The 26,858-nt window shown below is 43.7% G+C and overlaps 1 protein-coding gene and 1 long non-coding RNA gene across 13 annotated transcripts in view; one reads left to right on the forward strand and one right to left on the reverse strand.

The window, feature by feature from the left end:
* RASAL2 (RAS protein activator like 2) overlaps positions 1-26,858 on the reverse strand; it is a 159,533-nt gene that overhangs the window by 22,509 nt on the left and 110,166 nt on the right. For 11 of the 12 annotated variants that reach the window (XM_068199437.1, XM_068199439.1, XM_068199438.1 and 8 more), the window contains exons 4-6: positions 20,629-20,735; positions 10,203-10,312; positions 1,383-1,536 (exon numbers count right to left, since the gene is read on the reverse strand). In XM_068199437.1, coding sequence (XP_068055538.1) covers positions 1,383-1,536; positions 10,203-10,312; positions 20,629-20,735 — 371 coding nt within the window. Of the gene's footprint in view, positions 1-1,382; positions 1,537-10,202; positions 10,313-20,628; positions 20,736-21,511; positions 21,671-26,858 lie in introns of those variants that run through there. The other variant, XM_068199442.1, reaches the window with a different exon arrangement.
* Positions 2,940-11,244, forward strand: LOC137479140 (uncharacterized). The gene is made up of 2 exons (XR_011001983.1): positions 2,940-9,257; positions 9,351-11,244. It is a non-coding gene; the product is annotated as an uncharacterized lncRNA (long non-coding RNA).

Consider the following 26,858-nt stretch of genomic DNA (forward strand, 5'->3'; position numbering starts at 1 on the left):
GTAAAAATACAGCAGCCTAGAAGGCAGAGAGGATGAAAAGCCCACAAAATGCAGAGAGCAAAAGAAGTTTGAGGTTATATGAAACTAGAGAAACAAAAGAATTTATATAAAATTAAGAGCACCAGAGGCTCCTCTTAAATACTTTTAAACAAAGCTTTAATCAGCTAGTTAATCTTCCTTTTTTTTAAACAGTTGTTAATTGATCTGTGGCTATTAAAGCTTGCCGATTTCCCTGATAGGGCCCAGGGCCACATGATTTGGTTACTAGCCCTGACCATGCATTAGCATAAGGCAAAACACACTGGACATACAAAATATTTCCAGGAGTCCACATAGACAACAACAGCCTGAACAAACCGAGGGAGCTGTGCTCTGCTCCAGCCCTGACAGCTCTGCTCTCCCACACCAGGGAACTGCCACGGTTTCCGTGGCCTGACAAGCCTCATTTACTCTTTCCATTCATTTGTGCTCACAATTACAAAGAAGTTTGAGGCAACAGCCTCAGAGCGAAGCTGTTGCCAGTGTTTTCCACCCAACCCCCCACGCCTAAGCAAGCTGCAAAGTGCTTCCAACCAGAAGAATGAGGCTGAAGCAAACAGGAACAGTTCCTGGATGCATCATGAGGGACCAGAGCCTGATATGCTGGATTACTGCCAGAATTTTCCAGGTTGTAAACAGATCTTTGTCCCAGAAGTTTAGACCATCTGACTAATCCTGCTGAAGACAAGTGACCTACGCCTGCCACGACAGGTGACGTGGCCTCCGCTGTATCCAAACACACAGGGCTCCACTGCTGGAGCTGTGATAGCAGGGCTGTGCTCGCACACAGAGTTTCTGCCTGTTCCTGGAGCAGAGCTCGGAGCCACAGCCTGCAGCCTCTGCTGAAACAGCAAAGGGATCTTTGGATCCTGCTTCACGGTGCAATGGACACGTGCACAGCCACGCAGGCTTCTCCTTTGGCAACTTGAAAGCACTGAGCTAATGGACTGGGGCTCTGACTGTAAAACTAATTTCTTGGTTACAGTAATTTTTCTAAATTCAATTTTAGGTGAATTTGGAGAGGGTGAGCACACAGCTAATGTACATACTACGGCATATCCATTGTGCTGTATATATATCAACCACACATTTGCATGCACACTACAAATGCTTATCAAACTGAAGAGATTTTTCAATTAGAAAAAGACTTCTCTCTGTTGGCATCAGTGACTGATACCATTAGCCTCAAGGACTTCAAAAGTCACATGAAGGCTCAACAGCCCCCACCCAAACCTCAGCAAGGCAGTGGCAGCTGCTCTGTTTTCCAGTCCCTCAGTCCTGGAGCAGCATTTCCCCAGGGTTCAGGGGCACTGGCAGCTGCCTGTTTTGGAGCCTATCCCTACCTCAAAGCAGAAGTCTCGTCCAAGGATACTGTTGTGAAGTGGTTTGACAAAGACTGCTTCTTCTGCTGCAAAGTCCAGAGTCTCTATGGTGCTGGCTTGGTTCAGTAAAGACTCATGGGAACGGGACTCCTTCAGCTTGGGCAGCTCACGTGGTCTGTAGGACAAGGAGGAAAGGAAATGTCTTTTTTTTTCCTCACAGTTACCAAAAAGAGCTGGCAAGATCCCAGACAAAGCTGCAGCTTGTCTCGGTGCTTATTCAGAGCAACTTCCACAATTAGTCTGCAAACCTTATGAAAATAACATTAGGCCAGTAACCCCAGACTCCCAAGGCAATATCCAGCCTAGGAAGTCCATTCCCACTGACCCAGAAATTACAGCTGCCAAGTTGTCAGTGAAAGAACAGCAGCAAAAAATTCAGAACTTAACCGCTGAAATTTTAAAAAAGCCCATATAGGTAGCTTTGGATGTAATCTGAAAATACTTGTTACTAGCTAGATTAGTAGACAGATGTTGTGTATTAGCAGCAAAGAGCACATGGATCCCTAAATCTGTAACCAATGCAGAATGAGGATTACTCATTAGAGCAGATGACCCTTCACAATATACTTGATTTTTAACATACAGAGCCTTTACACTGAAGTTAAATACACAAATTCCATCCCACTTCCCAATTGCTCAAATCAGTCATTTTGCATTTTCTTTTTCAGCTGCTTCTTCCAGCTTGAATTGCCATTTTTTTTGATACTTTCTTTCTCTTTTAACTTCTCACTGACACATACTGCTTCTCCTTTCCAGCTGCTTGTCCTGTAAATCCCTGAGCTCCACCAGAGCTGAAATCTCCGAAATTCACAGCACCTTTTTATCAAGGCAGTTTTCTCTTTGGCCCCACCAGTTCTTGAACACTTCTCAAAGGCATTTTCCCTCTCTCCACTACGCCACAGCTTTTGGCAATCAACAGTGACATTATCAAGTGTATTTTAACCCTTTCTGTACCTCCCAATATGGTTTAATGCAACATTTGTGCATAGTGGGGAGCTCTGCTGTCAAACAGCACTGCAAAATGTGCCCAATTTAGAGATGTAGCTTCTCCTTCTGCCTCCAAACTGACACCTGCCCTGGAGGCTTCTGCAACAGTCATATAACACCTGAGGCACAGCTTGCATCTCAAGGTAAACATCATGTGCAGACACATCTTATTTTTCCTGTGGCAGGAATTCAGTCACATCCTTCACAGCTGACCAACAAGGAGGAAGAGCACAGAGTCCCAGCTTAGCAGAGAAGGAGCTGTTGAGCTGGCAGGTCTGGCTTTTGTTAAGATCTTGAAGTCCCTGTGCTCAGTGATCCCTGAAGGCGAGTCCATAAATGTGGCTGCCCATCTAGCAAGTGTGACTTGGCACAAGGAACAGATGTGCAAGTAGAGAGGCATCAGTTCTCTACACATCCCTCAGAGAAAGACAGTGCTCCTGTGTTCATCCTCACAGTATTTCCTCCTTGATTCAATTCCCAGTATCAAATGGAAAAGGTTAAAAAATGTTATTTATAGAGCAAAGAAAAAGCACAGCTACCTCTAACAGCTTCCTTAATTTTGAAAAGTAATTAGTGTCTGTACATTTCCCTCACATATACAAAAAAAAAAATAAATGTTCCTCACATTGTTTATCCTTAGCAAAATCAAACTCCTCCTACCTGTGAGTAATTCTATAGGGGAACTCAGAGGCAAAAAACCCCAGACATTTGGAAAAGGCATCTTAACGAAGGCTGCTTAACAAAACCTTGGGCACCACAAAGGATGCAGGCAATGCAACAAGCAGAGCTCACCCAGCTGCTCTTTTGTACGGAATGAAACGCTGAAGGTTTTGGAGCAGATTCACACACGATAAGATTTATGAAACAGGGAGGGAGAACTTTGTTCCCATTTAATATACTGAATGACCTAAGTGCAGGCAGCAAAACCCTTTGATGGGAGGAATATTCCAAAGACACTGATTTCAGATGCAAAGCAGCAGCCCCAGTAGGAGCGGTGCCTGTGCTGTGCTTTGTTCTAACAGGTTCCAGCAGCAGCTGAACCAACGCAAACCCAAACCTCAGCCATGTATAATTGAGCACTTGCTGCAGTTAAGGTAGGGCAAGTCTAAAATAAACACACCACAATACGCCACTTTAATGTCATCTCTGCAAAATCCTCTCTAATTTCTCCTCTCAAGAAAGCACTGCTGAGGTCACTTGGCTTCTGTCCCTGCCTCAAACTCTGAGCAATTCCTGTCCTTACAAAGTACTGAGAGCCTGCAGCCAGCGCCCGGTCAGTGGAGGAAAGCATGGAGTGAGCACAAAGAGGGGGAAGAGGAGGGAAAGAGAAATAATTACCAAACAAAGGAGGAAAAAAAGAAAAAAAAGATATGTAGCAAATTCCAGTTAAGCAGAGGCTGCACTTGGAGCAAGACAAGGCAAGCAGACCTACACAAAACAACTGTAGAGCCACTTAGCAGAGCATCTCCAGATCATAGCGGTGCCACATGCCACAGCCCTTCCCTCCAAACTTCCTGCTCTCTGCTACATCTCAGACAGCAAATCCTGCCTGGAGAGGAAGAAAGGCACAAACAAATCCAAGAGGAGTTCTTCCTCAAGCCTCAGGTTACAGATTTCGGAGGAACACCGTGCCAGGCAGATAGGCTGGGGCCAGGAGAGCAGCCACAGCTATGGTGAGGAAAGCTCCCTCCTTGGTGAGGAAAGCTCCCTCCCCACAGGGCCACGAGAGGCTCCTGCCTGCTCCTGGGTTGCCAAGGCACAGCATCCCCTAAGGAGATTAGGGGGGGCTGGCAGCCAGCAGAGGCAGCAGGCGAGGGGAGGCAGGCGTGGCTAAGGTGACCTTCCCAGAGAGAGAAGTTCCTCCTTGTCCTTTCCTATGAGTTTGATGAGACCCAGACATTAAAGGGCAACATGAGAGAGCAAGAAATATTCCAAGAAAGCCGCCAAACAGCCTCTGGGAACAGGGCAGGAGCAAAGACAGGTATGCACAGCAGATGTACTCCAAGGCTGCACATCCCATCTTGCAAGTCACACCTTTTAGGAGCATCTCTTCTGCTCCACTGCTCTTCTGACTAGTGGGCTGTGAGCATTTGGGTTTGTTGCAGAGCAGCTGGAGCACTGGTAGTTTTGTTGACTCAGGGTCCCGTGGCAGACAAATGTCAGTCTATTCCAGCAATCCTTTGAAGTTACCATATTTAAAACAGGTCAATAAACTGATGAAGTGGCTTAAAATTGGCACTTTATCTTCCACAAACATCAGAACATCCTAAAGCTGTTGGCTAGATGCAACCACATGCATTTACAAACACAAGTACATGCATTTGTGAGCACCACAGTATAGATTTCATCTATTGATAGATCTGCAAAGCAAATCTTTGACTTGTGCCTCTATCAGCAGCATCCCAATCAATACAGGCAGTAATTATATAGAAATAATACTTCTCTGCTGCTTTAAAGCCTCATCTGATATGCTGAATCTGTAACAAGGAAAGAAAATTGCTTGCTGGCTTCCTTTTGCCATAGATACCACTAATTCATGTCCCAGTGTCCAGCAAAGGGGCTGGATTAACAGGGTCCTTCCTGCATTAGGTAGGAAGCTACTGGAAAAATGAGTATTGCTCAGACTCTGTCAGCAGAGAGGTAATCCCAGGGAAGCAGATTACTGTAAACAGGAAGATCACACATGCAAAACGTGGGGGAGGGGTTGTTTGTACAAATCTGTTTCTGTTAAACAGCTCCATTAACAACACAAATCCTGTTTTAAATTACAACTAACCTCCCATGATCAACTTTTTATCCTGTTGCCTTTTCTATCTATGTCTGTAAACCACAGAGATTGCCAAGCAACTACACGGGAGTTCAAACAGTTACCAAAGCACCAAATAATTCTTATACATTCTCCATAATTTCTTTCCCATAGGAAAAACCGACAGAAGAGGAGCATGTCAGGGAACTTTTTAAACTTCTCACCTCTTTTCATATGTTTTGGAGTACTGGTCTTCAGAGCTGCATCACTTCCTTGTAAATCAGAGCCCAGACAATGCCCTAAACCACTGACCTGGCAGCAGCATGCAACTGCCACTGAAAAAGAGCTCTGCAACCACCCCATCTTGCTGGCCCAGCCCCAAGCTGACCCCTTCTCCTTGCACACCATAATTCAGTAATTTTCCATGACAGGAAGATCTCGGTTGTAAGCTGGGAACTGGAAACCTCTGGCTTTCAGAGGCTGCCCATGGCACACAGCAGCCTATTAGCAAAGTTCTATTATATTCTACTGTCTATAAGGCACGTAGAATAAAGGGTTAAAATCCTAATTGCTCTGGTTATGAAGCTCTCCTGCTGATTTTGACCTATTTAAAAGCCAACCTACAAGGCACAAAAGACTTCCAATTACCGAGCTTACCAGGGAGAGCTCTATATTACTTGTAAAACAAGCCTGTGGACATCAATAATCCAAAAGATTTGAAAAAAAAAAAAGTTTATAAATGAACTTTCCTTTACCAAAATGGTGTGAAAGGAAAGAACTCAGCCCAAGCACCCAGCTACAGCCAAGTCTCCAAACTGCCTTAAAGCAAGCTGCTCGTCTGCATGCTTCAAATAATTCCAGCAATCCCCATGTGCTGGGAGACACTCCCCGAGAGCAGAAAGTTGAATTCAATACTTAGCCACTCTGCAAAGTCACAGGAGAGAGCCTGGACTGTAATGCAGTGAACTCTCTGCTGTTATCCCAGCTCCCAGCCCTGTGGAACGGGACCCTACCGTCTCCAGCATCACCTGCAATTCACCCGTGCTCTGCCTGTGCTGCAGCACCAGGCTTTTCCCTGTCCAAATGCTCATTTTGTAGGCACCACACCCCTCTTCATTTTCCAACTGCCAATTATCTGAACATCCTATTACTTGGTCAACAATTCTACAAGTCTAACCAGTTTTATTATTAATTTTTTTTTTTGAAAAATCAGAAACTTAGGATAACTTATTTATCTGCAAGTTACACTCAGGTGTGATTAAATGCTGGGTTTTTCTGAGTATCTTGTTCTGGTCTTCCACTGATATTCTGGTCTTTTCTGGCAAGGTCTGACCCAAAGCCTCATTGTTTGAATCCTGGATTTGCAAAGCCCTTCCCTGTCTGCCTGCTCTCCCTGCAGATCACAGCTTGTCTAACAGATACCTCTCAGGGTTCAGCCAAGCAGGCTGCTGAATTTCACAGCAGGAGAGTTCTCCTCTCTCCTCTGGTCTCTGCTATTAACGCTTCCAATTGGTTTGTTTTGATGGACCAGAAATGCTTAATTGATGCAGTTTCATTTCCCTGCTAAACTCAAGGTGAATGCTTCATGGAGGAGCCTGGGCTTTGCAGAGAATCATCAGCCATTAAAAAAATATGTATTTATAAAGGGGTCAAGTGAGCTTGCAGGTGGGAGAGAGCAGCCAAGCACTAAGGGGAAGGTCTGTGACAAGCACTGGGGTCTTGATCAGTTTTCAATGAAAAACCAAACAACTGCAGAAAGAACTATGTTCACCAAACCAGGAGTAAGGAGTCCCTCCAGAAACAAACCACTCCTCCCTCCCCTTTCCCCACACTCCAGTGTGCTGATAGCTACAGATATGCTGAATGAATGCAAGCTGGGAGTGAGTCAAGCCTTAATAACGCATTGTGTAACACAGATTTCCATCCTGACAGCTAAATCAGGGTGAAAATCCCCCACCCTTTTTTTCCAAAACCGGCATGAAATTAGAACGGACCTGAAAAACACGGCAGGTTCTGCTTCTATGATTGACACGACCCGCGCTATTTTCTCACTGCAAAGAGGCCAGGAGGGAGGAACAGGAACTTACCGAAAGTAGAAGAAGCTGTGGCTGGAGGAGTGGTACCGTTTGACCATGAAGCCCAGAGCCATGGCTACCTGCTTCCCTGTGCCCCGCCGGAGCCCATTCCGAGCCCCACTACCCCTGGCTCATAATGCCATAAAATGACTTTTAGCAAAGCAGGAGGATTCCCACGTGGCTGTAAATCCCAACAGGGCAAAGCCCTCCCAGCTGTCTGCAGAGCTTTGCTGCAGTCACCGAGACCATATGCAGCCAGTCACAATCATCTTTGCTCCCTCTCTGTAAACAAAACTGCTGGTCCTCTTGGAGATACTCTCAAATTCCTGGCCACAAACTGGAAATATTAATTTTGTCTCTCCTTCCAAACAAAATTTTCCTTAAGTCTTTTCTCATGTTTTTTTAACATGCTTTATATATCATGGACACTGAGAAAACATTACAGATGAATGTGTGAGTTGAAAAGCTCAAAGGATGCAGGAGGAAACAGGCTGGAAAAGCTGTGGAAGATGCCACAGTGACACGGTGCCAGGCTGCCTCATGGTGAGAGCTGTTGGCAACCTGGTGAGATGCTGCACTGGCCACGCATTGAAAGGCCTCATTCCCACCTGCCCTGGCTCACAAAGGAGCACAGTCTGAGTCCTGCCACATCAGTGTCTTGTAAAGACAATATATTCAAGTACAAAAAACCACCAGCAAACGACCTGAGCCTGAGTAACAGGGGGGATGCAAATTACAGACTGAGAAATTATAGATTTATTCCTACAGGACACCGGGATGCTGACCCATGATTCTAGAGGGGCACCAGAACCCTCTCCTCTCCTCTCCCTATCCACTAACCCAGACACACTGAAATAAAGCTAAAATCAGAAAAGGTACATTGGCCAATTGCTTTCTGCTGAAACAGAAAATCTGATTACAAAAAAATCTGCAACTCATCTCCATCCCTGCTCCCTACAGCATTCCTGACTCCTTTCTGGTTTAGATCAACTCTGTACAGACAGCATCCATCCTCTGTCATCATCCAGCATGGCATGCAATGTTACAGTATCCCAAATCTTGATGTGCACCAGGATAACTAATCTTCCTTAGTCCAGAATTTTAGAGGTATTTATCTGTAAAATCTCCACTTTCTTGTCAGGTCCCAAACACCCCATGAAAAGGCAATATGACAGCAGCCTCTATTTCCTTCTAATCCATGCAGGGTTTTAATTTATGAAGCTGTATAACACTTTCTTTGAAGCCAGGGCTCTTGTGTTTGTCAGAGCAAGAAAAGGGAGATGCTATCAGTCATCCTGGCCCTGAAAACCTGTGTAACACCATGACATCACCTAGAATCACCTGCTTGAAACGGGAAAGGCCTGATTCACCAGGGCAGGACAGGAAAGTTCTCACTGCTACAGATTGAGAGGCTCACACAGAATGGGGGAGAACAGAAGGTGAGAGAGTGGCAATTCCTTCTCATGAATTTAGAGTCAGCTCTATGTTCAATAATGTCACCATGTGATCAAGTACCTGGATTTTATGCTTTTGTGCTTTCAGGCCATCACAGAAAATTCACATTTCATTTAAGTCTAGTTGAAAATTTGTGCCTACACTGGCAGGGAGTAGAAGGGGATCTGCTTTTTAAGAGAAGGCAGCTTTGCTGTGTGCAACATCATATCTTAAACCAAAAATGTAGGAATTAATTACAGCTACATTTATTAGCTTTCCCAGAACAACAGTGCTTCCCTGAGACTACAAAAGCAAGTATCCAGCATGAGTACCAAGCTCAGGAAAGGCAACCAGATTATTTATGGCAAAGAAATTTTCGCATTTCAAAAATTCAATCAAAGCTGCTTTCAAACAATGGTAAAAATAACAGGTACTTGATTACCTGGTGGCATTATTTAAGATGCTTATGCTCACTAAGTCGCTTTTATAGCCACGTTGCAACACCCTGAAAATAGAGATTTGTAAGAAAACTTGCATCAAGGCAGCCTGGGTGGACTACAGAAGCAAGGCCATCTAGATGGTTAGTCACATCTGGTAAGCAGCAGGCTTTTCTGTAACTCCTGATGTTAACAGACCTCCAACATCCACAGCCTTGCTATCTCTGTGATTTTATGGTCTGCCTTTCAGATGGAGAAGGCAGCACCATTGATTGAAGCAGCACAGCATGACAGATACAACTAATGAATTCAGCTCAGCTAAAGGAAAAGGGAAAATGCACTGAACAATGTCAAATCACAGAAGCCTGCCGTGGCCTCGAGTACAGGCCAACTTATTTTTCATTCTATCTACTTCTCCTGCTGGGCTACTGTGGAATGTAACACAGAATATGTTTAATAAAAACAATCAAGAGACTTTGCAAACAGTTAGGAAACACTGTGTGTAAGAGCCTTTGCTTGCCTCATATACAATCCATTCCAGCCTGGTTCTCCAGCAGAAAGCTAAACAAGCAAAGATAAACCAAATGGAGTACTAAGATGGTCAGAAATTGAGTTTTCCAGTTTTCTGAAAAACAGATCATCTGTTCTTTGTGGTAACACTGCAATAACCAAAACACCAACACTGCAAGGGTCCTCAGTGTGCGAATTGCACTGCACAGCTCTGGGCTGTGCCAGCGCTGGTGGAACCACCCTGCTCACACCAACACAACTCCTCATCTCACTACAGCACTGGCCTGCAGCAAGGCAAATTTCTCTCCAGCTGATCAATCCCATAGTTTTGTATCATAAAATTGGAAGTCTGCAGCTTATTTGAAACAGATGTAGGAAAAGGTACTAGAGTCCATCTGTTTAACCTGAGCTTTTTGACAGCTGTGGACAGCAGCAGTCTCCCATCCTGTATCAGCAGCACACTGCACTCTAAACTTCTGACATGCCAGAGGCAGTCCCACAACCCCACCTGGTGCCAGCTGGACAATAAATCCCCTTCCTGGCTCTCCTCCCTGAGTGCACTCACGTGCTGGGTGTCAGCCCTGCAGCTTACCTGTCCTCGGAACTGTTGGGAGAGGGCAGACGGAAACTTATGTTCCTGTCCAGCTTGGATTGACTCTTTGTCCTCTTGATGGATCCTTTCAGGCGCTTACTGAAGAAGCCCTAAAATGAGAAGGTGCAGAAGTGAAACAGGGAAACTGATGCCAGTAATGAATCACTCAATGCACTGCCACTGAGTCCAAACACACAGGTTTGATGCCAGTCACAGGACGGGCTGGACTGGGATTGCTCTGAGCAGGAAGAAAGGCAGGGCTGGATTGTCAGTGACAGCTCCAGGAGGTGAGCGCCTCAATTGCAATAATTAGCACTACTCACATTACTGGGGCACTTCAATGGATTCCAACTATTATACCAAGAGACCCAAAGCCTACAATTATCATTTTAAAAGGAGCCATCTTCAATATCAGTATTTGTTCCTACTTCCCCTCTACATGCCACGTTTTTAATTCTTGGTCAGCTTAAAAGTACAGAGGTCTTATATTATAAGCTTCTATTGAGCCCACAATTGCAGTCAGGTTTGCCTTTTTAATTGAGATATAGCACATTAAATCTTAAAATAATTCATAAATTCAATAATCTGGCTAGCCAGAATAGAAAATTTCAAAGCATTTCACACACCAGTGGCTTCAGATATCAGTTATAATATTGGTAAAAGCAAAGTTCAATTCAAAAGTCTACTTAGGATCTAAAAATAAAATAAATTTTCGAAGAATCTGTCTTCAAACTACAGTTGTTCACCCAACAATCACAGCCCAAAGCCATGTTAGTTGGAGGGAGCCTCTGGGATCATCTCCTGCTCGATGGGGGTGCTGCCAACACTAGGCCAGCCTAATTCTGATTTGGTCTAGCCAAGTACTGAAAACCTCTGGAGTCAGAGGGAACAAAGGAAGGAGAATCTGCTTCCTGCATCTGAAGGCAGTGCTACATTTAAGACTGCTCTTCAGTTTCAGTTTCTGAGCCAGAGGCTCCTCAGGGATGAAAGCTGCTACATTCTCCTGATAAAGTGGACAAGAAGAGGTCTGATATCTAAATACTGACCCCTTCCCCCCAAACAAAAACCCAAACACCAACCAACCAAAAACCCGAAACAAAAAAAAAAAAATCCACAAAAAACAAACCTCACAAATGTATACAATGTGCTGAGGGAAAAGGTACTGTCAAAAGGGAAGAAGTGTTTTCAGCTGTGTGTGCCACAGCACACCCATGATGCTGCAATTCTCTTGGTCCTAGTATTGAAAAAGTGCCTTTGAAAAAACCCTGTAATCAATAGATGCTCCTGGGCTTCTCTTGGGGCAGTTGCTGGAATTCCAGTAGAGGATGTACAGCACTTTCAAAGGCACTTTTGTATATTCTGACCTCTCAGCATAAAAGGTAACAAACCCAGCCACAGGGATTCAGATCAGGGATTCAGACTGGCTTCAGTCCAGTACCTCTCAGTCTACTCCAACTGCAAACATGAAATACCATGGCTTTCTCCCCTTAAGGGCAAATAAGACAAAGCTGACCCAATTCAGCAGGGTTCCAGAAGTATTTATATTGAATAATTTCAAATCCCACTCAGAGAAGGATGGTGAATATTCATTTTTGTGTGCATGTACAGTTTGAAATTGGTACTGCTTTAACATAGAACATGCTCTTGGTGTAATTGAACATAATCTATACCCCAATGAAACAAATGTTCTATCTGGGGTTGAATAAGGCTAGCCAGAGTTGACTATACAAAAAACAAACAAACAAAACACAGGGTAAGAACATATTTAAAGACAAAAATTTATTCAAACAAAGGGTGTGCTTACTGGTCATCCTCAAGAGTTGAAAACATTTGCAATATTTGCTCTGTGTTGGCAGTTCATGCAGGGCCAGTGCTTACAGATGGACAACCTGGGAGCAGCATGAAAAATTCACACGTGCCAGAACTGAGCAGAGTTTTGATTTCCATTTGCCAAAGGAAATGCTTTTAAATACTGAATGCAGATATAAAAAAGATGTAGTGATGAAAAATAAACTTCTATCTGCACCAATACCATCTAACTGAAAGTTTTATTTCCCTTTAGTCCTATAGACAAGACATCCCTGCCAATGTTTATAAATTGGCTTGCACCATTAAAAAGACAAAAACACCTTTACTGCTTTTTTTATTTTCTAGGTATTTCTCCTATATACTTATTTCAACACAAAAGAGACTGTTGTTTGGTCCTTATATCTAAATGTAATGGAATGTCTGAGTTTTAAGAATCATCATAGGACGTCTTTAAAAACAGTGAGAATTCTACTGCTTAAACAAACACCCTCAGACAAAAAGATGTAAATTATTACATCAACTGCCTGAATTGACGAGACTATGTTCTTAGTCAAAAAAGTACAAAATATTTGGTAGGATAAACTAGCTAGGATGAAATTTGAAAAGAGACAGATTTGAGGTTCACACTTAATGAGATGGAGCTCAGTACAAGTTGCCCTCAGAATCACAGGTTTAGGGGAACAGGGATGGAAAAGAGATGGGGAGAGAGTGATAGTGCACAACCACACACACAATCAGGAATAGGTCAGGGCAGGTTTGTCACCTCATCCAAAAGCACTAAACACTGGCCTAAGAAAACCCAATGATAACAACCTCTAAAAATAATTCAATCCCACTGAGAATTCTATTCATGTCATTTGGAAGTTAAGCCACTCGACTCTCCCGCTCTGCCAAGAAGCAATGTCCACAGGAGAAGGGATAATTCGGCTGTTGGAAACTTCCCCTCGTAGCTGCACAGGGAAAGCACAGAAACTCTCACCCCCAAGTATTTCCAACCCAGGGGTGGTGGTTGTTGAGGGCAGTTTTGACTTTAGGAAAAGATGACTTTGTGCCAAAGATGCCAAGTGGCTGTTTGTCCTTAACCCGAGCAGGGCAGCACAGGAACTGACAAATTCAAAGGCAGCCCAAGTATGAGCTACTCAGCTCCTGAACTGCTGCTCCCTATGGACATGATGATTCTCCACTCCGGGGAAAGCAGCCCATGCATAATAAATAATGATTGTCCTGGCTGTTTGGAAAGGGAAAGGTGAATTCAGCCATGAACAAATGAAACAGTGTATAACCACAACACAAATCAGCCAATACCGATAAAATGCAATGGTATCAGTGGAAGTTTCAAAGCACTAAAAGTAGTGTAAAAAGGCAAGAAAAAAGGTCTGTCTTACACACAGTGCTATTACCTACATTAGCTCTTTTTGGGGACAAACACACTGCATCTGAGCCTTGCAACACTTCTTGAACATCTGTAATTCTTGATGAGGAGCACCAATGCATTATTAATAACACCAGGTGGGTAACTTCATTTACAGAGCCATGAGACTCATCTTCTGTGAGAGGAAGGACTGGATGGGTACAAAGATAACCCTCAAGTGACTGTGGATGACAGCAGAACTGCCTCCTCACTAACGTGCGTGGTGAGGACATGAAGCATTTTATTCCTTAAGCTGTTCACAAGCAGCTATCAAGGAAAAAATAGTGTCAGAGCCAAGTGAAAACACTGTCCTGTGCCAGTAATGTTGTAGAGCTATGGGAAGGCAAAGAAGCAGGGGAAGATGGGCAGGTGGTAAAATGGAAAGATCAAACTAGAAAGCTATTCCAGGAATGAGCAGCAAAATGGTGAAGTTTACTATTCCTTGCAGAACAACAGCAAAAGGCCAATTTAACTAGCAAGGAGGTGAAGTTTGCTTATGAGCAGTAACACCCAGCATTAAAATATTAGCAGTGACTCCCTTTGAAAAGACTCTGAACCACTCATACAGTAGAAAAGCAGATGAAAACAACCCTAGATATACTTTGGAGGTGATATACAGAACAAGACAGGGACCTACAACAGCCATGTTCCACCATCTATCCATCAAAAATCCTGGCACTACGTCACTGGAGAGGAGGTTTGTGCACAGGCACAAAACAATAAAAAGCATGTTTGAATGTCCAAACAGAGGATAAAGCCCAATAAAAGCAGAGTGGTGTTATGTAAATCTGCCGTAGCTTTCACACTAATGCATCACTCTTCTGATTTTCTCATCTCAGCAAGAAAGCTAGAACAAAACAGAACTCCAGAAGTATAAACTGATTAAAGGCAGACAAGAGAGGGATTTACAAATGATATATTTTAAAGACCAACTATTTATTTTAGGAACAAAGGCAAGACGGGATTATAGATGTATAAAACAAATAGAATGGAAATTACCTAAGCTCCTCATGCACCCTGTTACATAAGAAAACCAAAGGGCAATTTAACATGAGAGGCAGCACGTTTCGCTGATTGTCAGGAGACTTTTCCTAATGCTATCTATAAATGAGCCCATCCAATTCACCACCACAAGATATTATACAGACAAATTTTTTTTTCAGCAAGATTAAAAAAGGATTATGTGTTTATATAAGGAAGAATAACATATGTAGCTGCATTAGTCAGGTTTAAAAATAACAAGAGTGAGCAATAATCATGCTTCAGGACACAAGCTGATCAACAGCAAGGATCAGGAAAGATATTTTTCCCCTGATGGGACAGCACTGCAGATTTGGCCAGATAACAATTTCAACTTTCCAATGAAAGATGGTCTACAGCCACAGGAGGGATGCAGAATAGGAGGAACAAGTTTAGGAACAGTAATAAGAAACCCAAGGAAATGCAGATGACACTGTAACAAGGGTACATTGATAATACACCTGTTAATAAAATGCATCGTAGGATTGTGTGCACTCTGCATGATGTGCAGCCAAAAGTCCTGCAGGAGTCGAATTTCCAAGTCACTGGGAATTATACTGAAAAATGCATGAAGAAGCAAGAGCTACCTGATAGCCAAGAGGGCCACATCAGCTTTTCAGATCCCAGTTCAGCAAGGACTGTTTAGTATGGACACAACTGGGAGCAGCACCTGGCTGCCTTTGTGGGAGCTGCCCACAGCAGGGACAGCAGATGGAAGGAGCATCCTAAAAAGCTCCTATCCAGGAATTGAGGAATAAAGGTAAAAAGGCTGTCTGGAGAACAACTAAAAAACAGTGATAAAAAATTAGCATGATATGAAAACAGGTCACCTAAGCCTGTCAGGAAGGACAGGCAATGATTTCCTGGCTCTTTCCCTGGCATGCAGCCACTAAGCAGCCCAACACTTCAGAACATCTTTTGATAACGCAGCACACATGCCAATTACAAAAAAGTTATTAAAAATGAGCTTTGTTAAAGCTCGTAACATGAACCGGAGGAATGGCTGCAGGAATATCTAAAAAGAGTAATTACAACAAGTGATAAGGTATCAAGGCAGAAGAAAGGGTCCAATGGGATGTGGTGGGGATAGTGGCCTGACTGCTTCTGCTTAACATCCTTGTTAATCATCCGGAAGAAAAGTTAAACAGCACATTAATTACACTGAGCTATATTAAATTAGGAGGTGAAGCGAGGGCCAGGGAGGACAGAGAAATAACACAAAGGGTTAGGAGCAATCAGAAACTGGTAACACACATTCCTGTGAACTTCAGTACCAGAACCTGGAGAATCAATTGAAGGGAATTAAAAATACAAGAGCAAGAAAACTGATAAAAAGGCCAGAAGGATTCATTTGCAAAGGATGCATTAATTAAACTTTGCATAACTTGACTAAGTCATGATTTGGAGGTGAAGAATAAAATGAGTCGGCGCATATTTAAATACTATGGAGCCAAGGACAACTGGAATGTGAGCAGTGCTTAAAGCTATGTACATTCATAGCTCCCCCCCTACATTAACTAAGGAATAAAAGGGATTGGATAAAGTCAGGTTTACACCAAACATGAGAATAATGTTCATGCTGTTGAGGTCCACCAGACAGTGTCAGAGCCTGGATATCCCCATCATCTGATCCAACACTAAAGTTTGTTGTAATGAACAAATCTGCTGTGGCAGCAAGACACTGTGAAGGTTACAGAGCCTATGAGCAGCACTATCCCAGAATAAAGATACGGATGCAAGTATGGTGAGCACCCTGGAGATAGTCAGTCACCCTTTTATGCTTTCTGACACAGAATTCATGGAATAGCCAGCATATCTAAGGCATCACAGCACAGGCAAGTGATAAAAACTGGAGAAGATTTAAACAAACATGTCACAAAAAGTAAAGAGTAGAAAGTGGAAGGAAAAATATAAATTTCTATTGAGGGGACAGATTTGAGCACAGTGTTCTTCATAGGGGATGCTGTGGTGCCTCACACTAATGCAAACCAACAATTCCATCTCTGCATTGGTGCTGATGCAGAATTAAAAATATGTATTTGTATGCCACGGGGTCACACGGGCAGCACAGCTCAGACTTGTCCTACCCTGGCAGCACAGCGGGAGTGGAGCAGGGCTCTGGAGAAGCAACAATCTTGCTGACTGCATAAAAGATGAGGCTGGGCAGCCACGAGATCTCATCAAGCTTTGACCTTCACTCAGGCTGGCTGCATTGTCTTTTGTTCCATTTAGCAGTACTCTTAAAGAGCAAAGAGGCAGACAGCACTTCTATAGATCCAATTATACCCTCAGCCAGAAACAAACCAAGGAAGGCAATCTGCAAGTATCCTACATCAAGGTTCCTATAAAAATCATTTTATTTACTTCAAGGATTGTGCTCTGGCTTTCCTGTCTCATTCACACTTGTTCCTTTGCCTCTTTCTCATCTTTCTTTCCCCATTAGCCAGCAGACATGGATGAATCATATCATTTGTAATAACAACTCTGAGCCAAAACTGGAGAGCGCAGCGAGAGTCTGAAGGGTGAGTTTAGATATCCCTCTCCATCCTCCCACTGCAGGAGGTCTGAGGATGTGGATAGTCCCGTATTTACCCAATTCCAACTGCAGAGCAATGAGGGAATGTGTCAGGCTGCAGCAGTGCTGCTGGGGCTCCACAGTGCCACAGTAGGGGACAGGATGCACGGAGACCGAGGCGCTGCCAGGACATGGTGAGTGTGGGAAGGGAAAAGCTGGTTTCTCGCCCACCTATGCGTCACGGTGCCTACTTGGAGCCAGTTCCCTCTGCCTCCCTATTTGTTCAGTCAAGTAATATCCATTATTAAAAATATGACTTTTTCTATATATGTAACTATAAACAGCATGCATCTGTCTATATGTGAGTAGACGCATTCCTTCATCTCCTTTTTGCTACCTTCTGTGCCCTTCCCTTCTCTCTCAATATTTCTTCCTGACACACCTGGAAATCATCAAACTTCAATGTACACAGCTGAACTTAGATGGAAACTAATGTTTCAAGTGCAGACAAGAAAATCTGGGGCAATGGGGAAGAAAAAGAAAGGACAAACACCAAGAGCTCTTCTCTCTGTATGTGTTGCGCAGTGTCAGCATTTGCAGAATCACTCTTTACTCCCCTTGGTGGGAGATAACCGGAACAAATCATGGAATCACAGAATGGTTTGGCTTGGGAAGGACCTTAAAGATCATCTCATTCCAACCCCCTGCCATGGGCAGTGACACCTTCCACTACCCCAAGTTGCTCCATCCAGCCTAGCCTTGGCCACTGCCAGGGATGGGGCAGCCACAGCTTTTCTGGGCAACCTGTGCCAGGACCTCACCACCCTCACAAACACATAGGATATGCTGGTCCATGTAGTGGCTCATCCTAGGAAAGAGTGTAACTACTGAAATTCTGCTTTTCACACACTAGTAAATTTAAATATACATATTTTCCTCCAGTGCCCATGCAGGAGGTAAAAAGGCAAATTTTCCAAACTTTACGTATCAGCCCTTAAAAATAAACCCCTCACTGACCACCACCACTGAAGAGACTACTTAAAAAATGCATTGTCAAGGAAATGTTTGCTTAAAGGCAATTATGCTGTTATGAATCAAAATTCCAGATGCTAAAGCAATGCCAATTAGCAGTATTAAAAAAACAGATGCCTTGCTCTGAGTGAGTACCACTGCCTGTGCTCAAAAGGAAAAAACCTGCACAGAACATGCTGGAAGCTACTGTCCTATTGAGAAAACAGCTTTTAAATAGCTGTTCTGACAGACAAACTTAAAAAGCTGTAAAAGCAACTTATTATGAAAGTCTCAGCATAATTTTCCATCAGGATGGAAGAAGGTTAAGCTGTCCCCTGCCTTAGAAATCCAAGCAGTGAGTAGACGAGGTATGGCACAGAGTCGGGGCCATGGGAAGAATCACTGAGACAGCACTATGCTGCAGCTGCCCGTAGCCCTCCAACCTGCACTGTAGGTGACAAAGTCTGGAAAAACAAAAAAGCGAGTCCTCTTACTGTTAACCTCCTTTATATGCAGAATAAATCCCTGTCAACTAGGGACAACCTCCCAGACACAAATTTGAAGCCATGTTTTGCATCCTTCACTATCAGCTCTTCTCAGATCAGTGATCCAAGACTGAGACTTTCATGAGGCATCCAAGTCACCTTTCCTCCTTCTGAGACCTGGGAAATTCTTATTACCAGTCAAAGGCAGGAACATGATTCCTCCCCATGTTCTCAGCCACCTATTAGAAGTGTGCCAATCTACCAAGTTAACAGTGGGTTTGGTTTCAGCAGTTTTGGCTTGAGCTCATCTGTATTGTTAAGAAAGCTGACTTCTAACTGCAGCTTGCTCTTTTAAATGGCTCACAAGCTGCCATGCTTTAAAACAGGGTGATCTCAGCCCCCACTTAGGAGTAACAGGGTATAAATGGGTTACTCAGAACAAAACCTCCAAAGCCAGAAGCCTTGTCCCCATGAGGAGGACAGGAGGGTGCATTATGCTCCCGGGTGTACAGGTGGTCAGGCAGACAAAGCAGCAGAATCCAGCTCCACGTGGCACAAATAGCTTCTAGCTCTCTGCTGGTTTATGCCCAAGAAAAGCAGCCAGGTACTGCTTCCTGAGCCTATTTGCCAGAGTCCTACAAGCCCAACATACCACCAGGGGAAATGAGAAACATTCTGCAGGGTTCTTGTTTTGAAAGGGAGCAGGGGATAAGAAGAATCAGAGAACTATTAGAGAAGAATTAGAGAAGCATTAAAACATCACTTAAGAGACAGGATCATCATTAAAAGGAATGGTACAAAAACGATGAAAAAAGGAGGCATATCAAATAAACAATACAGGTAGTCATCAAACACTTCTGGTACACAGCTTGCAGTTGTTAGACAAAGGCTACTACAAAGCACATATTCATCTGAAGGCTTGGCCAATTACTTATAGATGAAGGCAAAGAAAATAGAATTTCTTATAAATGAAGACATGGATAGGACTTTGGAAGGCTCTCGGAGTTCAGAAATCTTCCTGGAACTCTGTGGATAATGGACTTGGTATCAAATTCTCAGAACTTGACATAACAGAATATTCTTGGATCAACTTCACATACAACTAGACCAAGGCCCTTCTTTCCCAAGTACCATCCAGAAAACAGATCTCTGAAGTGACAGAGGATCGTTCATAGAACACAAAATCCCTCAGGTGGGAAAGCACCTCTCAAGATTGTCTAGTCCCTTCCAATTTGTGTTATTCTATGACTCTGAAAAGGGCCCAAGTAAGGATACCCACTATATTCACTGCTGCCTTGGTCCCTTTCTGCATTCCAATATATCATGAATTCACAGGTTGCTTTAAACACCATGTATTCTATACACTCTGACCAACCTTAATCCTTGAATAGTTTAAATAACTCTCATTAAATCTTTTGGCTGTTTTTTAAATTTTATTTTTAAAATGATACAATGCAAGACTTATTCTGAAGTATTACTTGCCAAAAGTACAGGAGGGCATGAAAACATTCACAGTATTCAAGTTAGATACTTTAAAACATTGTTGAAAATTGCTGGGCACCTCATTTTAACTTGATGATTTGTCCTCAGTCTAATAATAGAAATGCCTTTGTGCTCCTGGACACACTGACCAAAGATTGCCCAAGCAAAAATCCAGGCTGTAGCTGAACAACTCTCATGAAGACTCACAGCCAACCAAACTCAGGACAAAACCCAAAGAGCTCAAGAGGAATTACCACACCTGCAGAAATTTCATCAGCTTCTGAATAAACTATAAAACCATTTCAATTTTCTATGTACTTCACTGGCAAGAGGGAAAAATAACATGCTATCACCAACTTAAAGGAACTTGTTTCCTTGTCAAGACTGAGTATGGAATGCAATCCCTGGAGGCGACTTCAAAAGTATTTATATAGGTCGCTGCCTACATTAACACTGATGTTTCTCTATCTGCAACTTTACATCAAGGCAACGAAAAGGAGCAAGTTAGGGATACACCAGGAATCTTACTGATAATATATGACACTTGATAGCAAAACCTCTTGGTCAACTGGAAATATTAACCAAATATTCCTCTGTCCCCAGGCTCCCCCAGCCTGGCTGTACACTGTGATATTTGAATTCCTCCTCCCATCCAATGAGACAAATGCCCCTTTGCAGGGACGGCACACTTACTGGTACTCTGAAAGGAGAAGTGTTCGGAACATCCATGGAGGTGGTTTTCTCAGAGGTGCTGGTCCCCGAGATGCTCCGTCTGCGAGGAGATCTCTCTGCTGGGACCTCTGAGGAAGAGAAGAAGAAGGTGGTGAATGGGTGCCCGGGGGTGGGGAATGGTCAGGCTTTGTGCTCTTTAGGAGAGAAGCCTCGGGAAAGTTTTGAGTGCATTACTAAACTGCTGAATTAACCCACCTCTATTTACCTGTACTTTATTCACTTACTAACCTACAATGGCATGTTCACTGGCAGATTCAAGGTTGTGAATCTGATTTAACTGTGGGAGATTAAAATAAAAAGTGTTGCTAAAGATCAATGCCTGGAAATACTTAATATTCTGTTACTGTTTGAGAGACAGTATTCTGAGAACTTAAATCTATTTCGGTTTAGATTTATTTTTTTTATGTAAGCAGTGCAGTAATTAAGAGATAACGACAATCAAGACCCAGGGAAGCTCAGTTTTAGTCCCAGCTGAATGTAATTCGGCAAAGGTCAAAGTTCGGTCATGTATGATCCCACTACTTGCTCAAAGCATGCAGCCAGCAGAAGACTTGTAAGTGCCTGGGTAATATGACATATATATCTCTGCAGATTAAAAAAAAAAATAGGTCAACTTCTCGTTCTGGCAGTATGACCTTACTAAGACACGACTTTGGCATCTTAAATCCATGCGGCTGATCTGGTGAGCACGAATATTCATAAAAGCTGCACTGATGTCTTTGACTAGTACAAATACTAGAATAATAGCATAATAAAGTACACACAGCATGAAAAATCTCTCCACAAACACACATATATGCATTTTTATATAGAGCTAGATATGCATATGTATGCATACAGATACCTTTATCACAAGTGCTGCCCATCTCCAGCTCAATTGCCAGACTTTAAGGAATCCAGCTTCACAAAACACCCCCCGACACGGGGAGGGAAAAAATCACTTCCTAGCAGAAAGTCCATTGTTATCTTCTGAACCTTAAGGAACAGGAGCAAGCCGTGACTCCAGGCAGGGACTCCTGCTGTTCTCCTTTCAAGATGCAGCTTAAACTTCCACTCCTGGCCGGCCGGCCCTGGGGATCCGTGACTTCCACTGGAGGGAACGCCGGGTGTCTCCGTCCGCCCTCCCTGCCTGCCTGCCTCCCCGGCCGGGGCTGGCGGGGAGCGAGCGAGCAGCAGCAGCACACAGGACTGCAGCTCCTCAATCAATCGCTCCGGCTGCACGTCCTCATCAGTTACTTTCGGGCTATTAACAGACGCCCAACTGCCGGCTTCCCTCCGCTAACGAAAATCTCCCCGTGCATCCTGATTCACAGCAGCAAAAAACAGCGTTTATGGGGAGAGACAGCCAGCTGGTGCCACGAGAGCGGCGTTTTCCTCCAAAGAGCCGGAGGAAAAAAAAGGAGAGAAGCCTTCTTCAGGGATAGCATTACTTGCGATGTCTTTGCATGCCGGATTTTGATCTCAGCAGAGTTATAATACGTCTCTCCCATGGATGCTTGGAGACTGACAAAATGGAGCATAGAGGAGGAGAGGCGAAGGAATCCGGACCCTGCAGTATTAGTGTCTCACTCGGTAGATATTTATCTTTTAACAAAAGCAAACTGCTGACGCTGAGCCCCTCAGTCTGCCTGGGGAAAGGACTGCTAGGAGGGAGAGCAGCCTGGTGAACTGGGCAGAGTCCAGCACACGGTGTGGTGCTCCACCGAGGAACGGGCAGGGCACAGCCGGCTGAGGGGGCGATGCCCCAGCCCTGCCCGCACCCACCGAGCCCATCCCGGCCTGCCAGAGCCAGCGGGAGAGCCCTCCTCCTCCGGAGCAGCACCAGCTCTCCTCCAGCATCACCTGCTCCAGAGCTGCAGGGTAAGTCCCATCAGGGCACCTTTAGAGAACAAAGCACTTGGAGCAGGGCCAGCGCTAGCCCAAGGTTTTTGAGTCCATCAGTCCCACCACCTCAGGAGCCTTTGCAGTGCTGCCAGTTTTACCTGACGGTGCACTTTCGTATCACCAGCTGCCTCCCTGGCCTAGATGAAGGGAAACTTTATTTTCTGCAGCACCTGTAAGTACTGCTCTGCCCAGAGCTGTGCTAGGTAGGATATAAAGAACTGTCTCTGCCATTCCCTGCCATTCCCATGTCCATACAACAATGGCAAACGGGATTGATGTATTCCACTGGAACAGGGCTAGAGTGAGCACCTTTGATCTTACACTGACTAGTAAGGAGTAACGTAATAGGTTTGGCTTCCTCCACTTCTCACGCGCAGGAAATCACATCAAAGCTGCCCCGGTAATTGAAAACAGTCTGTTAACTTTGCTGAGTCACAAATGGAAACACGAGCGCAAATTCCCCACTATTTTCCACAACACGTTCTGCAGGAGGGGCACTTAGGGAAAGAGCTTAACTTTAAACTGAAAGGAGTTGAAAAGCTACCACAAGGAATGTGCCTGGCTCCCCTTGCCTTCCCTCTCCTCCCCAGCATCTCCCCAGCAGCAATCCAACTCTTCTGCAAATAAAGTGTTGGCATTTCATCAGTAAAATGAGTTTCTTTTTTTCTCACACCATCACCACAGAAGTGTACTGAATGGGGAAGGGAAAATGAAATATTCACTAGGTGCCTGCAGTGAACTAAAAATAAAAACTACCTTTCCCTCTCTTCTCCTTCTAAAAAATAAGAGCAAATAGACACGCTTAGTCCTTAGGAAAAGGAAGACCCAGATCCAGCAAAATTGTCGGGATATATTAACTGGAAATCAAAAGCTGAAGCAACTTGCTGTGACGCCTGTAGAACAGTATTTTTGCTGAATCTTGAGAAAGAAATCTATACTGTCACCACCAGGCAAAAAATTAGACAGTTCCCTCCCCTGCTCCACTAGTAATGCCTGAGGCTACTCTTGCATAATCTTCACCTGCTGCAAAAATCAATGCACCTCTCATCAGCTTAGTATTAAATTACACGTGCTTTCTGCATTGCTCACTCTCAGGGACCAAGGCTACAGATAGATCACATTGTTTATCCATCAAAACAATCTGAAAGCCTCTTCAGCCGTCTGTTCTGAGAAGAAAAAAAAAAAAGGCAAAAGGAAAGAAAATCCACCTGACAGATCCACCCCATTTGAACCTTCAACAAAAAATTGCAGAATCCTACAATGGTTTGGGACTGAACGGGCCTTAAAGATCATCCAGGCAGGGACACTTTCCACTATACCATCAGACAAATGAGTTGTAAACATCCCAATGGGTCCCTTTTATCATCTGATATCTTGGTGATATGCAATAATACTTATGTAAATAAGTATTTATCCAAATAAGTGCAACAGTCATGTCCAAATTAGCTGAGCCAATTACTCTGCAGTGGCAGATGCCTCTGAGGAGGGAACTGCCCAAGGATACAATGCAGACAGGTCTCTCCTCCCATCCTGTTGAGCCACTCTCTACCCTCAGCAACACCAAAGCTTGTTCTGTAGGCCAGGAGGAAGGTTTGTGTAAGCCAGGTGCCACTTACTACACGGAGTAGTGGTGAGGGTTGCCCTCCTTTGAAGGGAACCCTCTCTGCCACAGTGGTGTAGCCTCAGTGCCCTCTGGTCACCGCAGGGCTCTGGGGGCTGCCCTAAATGTCCTATTGCTGGGTGCTGTGGCTACTCGAAACACTTGCTGTGGTAGAAATTTGTATTTTCACCATGAAGAGGTTTTTCTCCAGGTGGAAGAGGCAGACACTAAACAAACCTCCCAGCTTTGTGGGATAGCCACACCAGGTAGGAATTATTTGCAGGTAGAGAAGGAAGAACAAGAAGAGGAAGAAGTGTCTCAACAGCATTTTTCTGATGGGTATTACCTAGTGAAACAGGAAGCTTCATATCAAAATAAATAAAAATGTTAATGTTTTATCTTGCAAAAAGCATTCTCTCTCATTTTGCTCACTTGGGGAGAATTCAGTCTTGGGCCCAATTCACAGATTGTCATAAAAATTTCATTAAATGCCTGTACAAGAAACCTAAGGTAAAAGCAAACTCAAAGCCCCCTAATCTGTTTTAAGTCCTGAAGTCCAAGTTTGTGTTCTAAAATACATTATGCAAATCCTGCAAGGTATAATTTAAAGCAAAAAATGGAAATTTGCAGAGATAGCTTTTCCACATTTATCAAGGTAACCACACAGGGAAAAAAAAAATCACAAGAAGATACATCAGAGTGAATGCAACCAAGTTTCAGGACACTGAAGTGCACAAAAGCTGCCAAGCCTGGAAAGGAAAATACAAAGGGAACCCAACAAAGCTCACTGGCTGTAGAACTCCAGCATCAAACAACTGCTAGATATAAACTATGATCAAGAACTCTCCCAGTCCATTAGCAGGGGTTTGAAAAGAAGTTACTGTGCTTTACTAGGGATTGAGTCGATAAGATAAGTCTTGGAAGATGATCCAAGTAACTATAAAATATTTTAAATTTAAAGACAGGCAATTCTGTTAGTGTTAAGACACCTGCATTGTGCTGGCATATAAAATGGATGTAATTGAATTAGTGCCCAGTAGAGAGGGTGCATAGAAAGCAACATAAATGACACATTAACTCACTTAAAAGATTCTTAAGTCATTGATTCCTAAATTACTTTAGGACTTTTCAGACTTTACAGTCTGAAAGACAAAGACCTGACATGCAAAGCAGATGAATACTAGAGGAGGCTGGAAAAAAGGGTACAGATATCACAGGAGAGAATAATTTTGGGGTTTCAAGTACAAACTCCCACAATTTATTTTCCCTGAAAGTTTGGAGGAAACTGTATATGGCATTGAGTACAACATCAGATGTTCTTTGACTGATGCATGAACTTTGAAGCAGAAGAACAAATCCTCCAGCTCTGCAAACCAAGTCAGAAATGGAGCAGATGCACGTCCCTAAACTGCTCAACATATCCTCTGCCTGGTTGTACAAAATTTGGGATAGTTGCTCCTTTTTGACCTCCCCATGCAGCAACGTCTAAAACTCCCCTTAATGGTTGACTCCACACACAGCTAAACAAATTGCCTGGACAACAGTGCCAACACAAAAGCAGAGACAAGGAGCTGCTGCCCATGACCTGGAGATGCTGATGTCCTCGTTACTTCCTAATGATCTTGGACTGCCCCTGCTAATTCAAATTACCTTGTGTAGAGATTGCACACAGACAATTAACAGCGATCAGCTGATGCATGGTAACTTGTTCCTGCAGCCTAATTTGTTTAGAGGCTTATGATTTAAACACACATTAGTATGATATCAATATTTATTGTCCTCATTACTAAACAACAGCCTTGAGCCACAGCTTTCCAAACCAATCTTTTTACTGTCTGCAAAAGGGCTGTGAATAGAGGCATTCTCTAGAAAGCAATCCTTTGGGACTGCCTCACTGGCTCTTGAACACACCAAAGCTCAACAGCTCCTGCCTGTTCCCCTCCATGGCCCGGAAAGCTGCTCTGAGCCTCAGCACTTCTTGCTCACTGTGGCAGGATTTTGTCCCTGAGCAGTAGGAATTATTGTTATGGACACAATAACAATAAGACCCAATGTACTGCAGACATCCAAGAGGTGTCAGTGAACCCTAAACGTGGTCCCTGAGTTAAGACAACACTTGGGAATTTGCACATTTCTCTTAAGAAGAAAAATTTCGAGCAGTCTCCCCTGATTTATCTTCCTACCATCACACAGTTCAGAAGTCAGGCAAGCTGACAGAAATGAGAGGAAGTGGACTGAACCCGGTGATCAGCTTGTCAAAAGGCACAGAGAAGAAAACCAGAGCAGTAAGTAACATTGTTTAGTCCAGTTAAGTTCATTTGCTGCAGGGCACATGCCCATTTACAAGGTAACCCTCGCCCAGTGCGTTTGTAACTATTTCAAACAGGCTGTAACTAAGTTTAATTAAAACTGCAAACCACTTAAAAGCTTTTAAAAAGAAATAAGGTCAGGGAGCTGAAAGACTGAAGAAATTAAGCACCAAAGTCGTAAAGGTTTCCCGGTAAACTGTTAAAACCCCAAAAATACAGTTTGTACCCTACCGTACCAAGGAACGAGAGAAGGCTTTTCTCATCTTCTGTGTTGCTATCCAGCCATTCGGCCACATGCCCAGGAGAAAGCAGACTTATTCTCCAGCCAGAAAACTTTTCCATACAGAACACAGTAAGTGAACGAAGCAGGGCAGGAAGGATGGGGAGGAGCTGATGGT

Source organism: Anomalospiza imberbis, chromosome 9 (assembly GCF_031753505.1).
Source record: "Anomalospiza imberbis isolate Cuckoo-Finch-1a 21T00152 chromosome 9, ASM3175350v1, whole genome shotgun sequence".
In the NCBI taxonomy this organism is placed as follows: Eukaryota; Metazoa; Chordata; class Aves; order Passeriformes; family Viduidae; genus Anomalospiza; species Anomalospiza imberbis.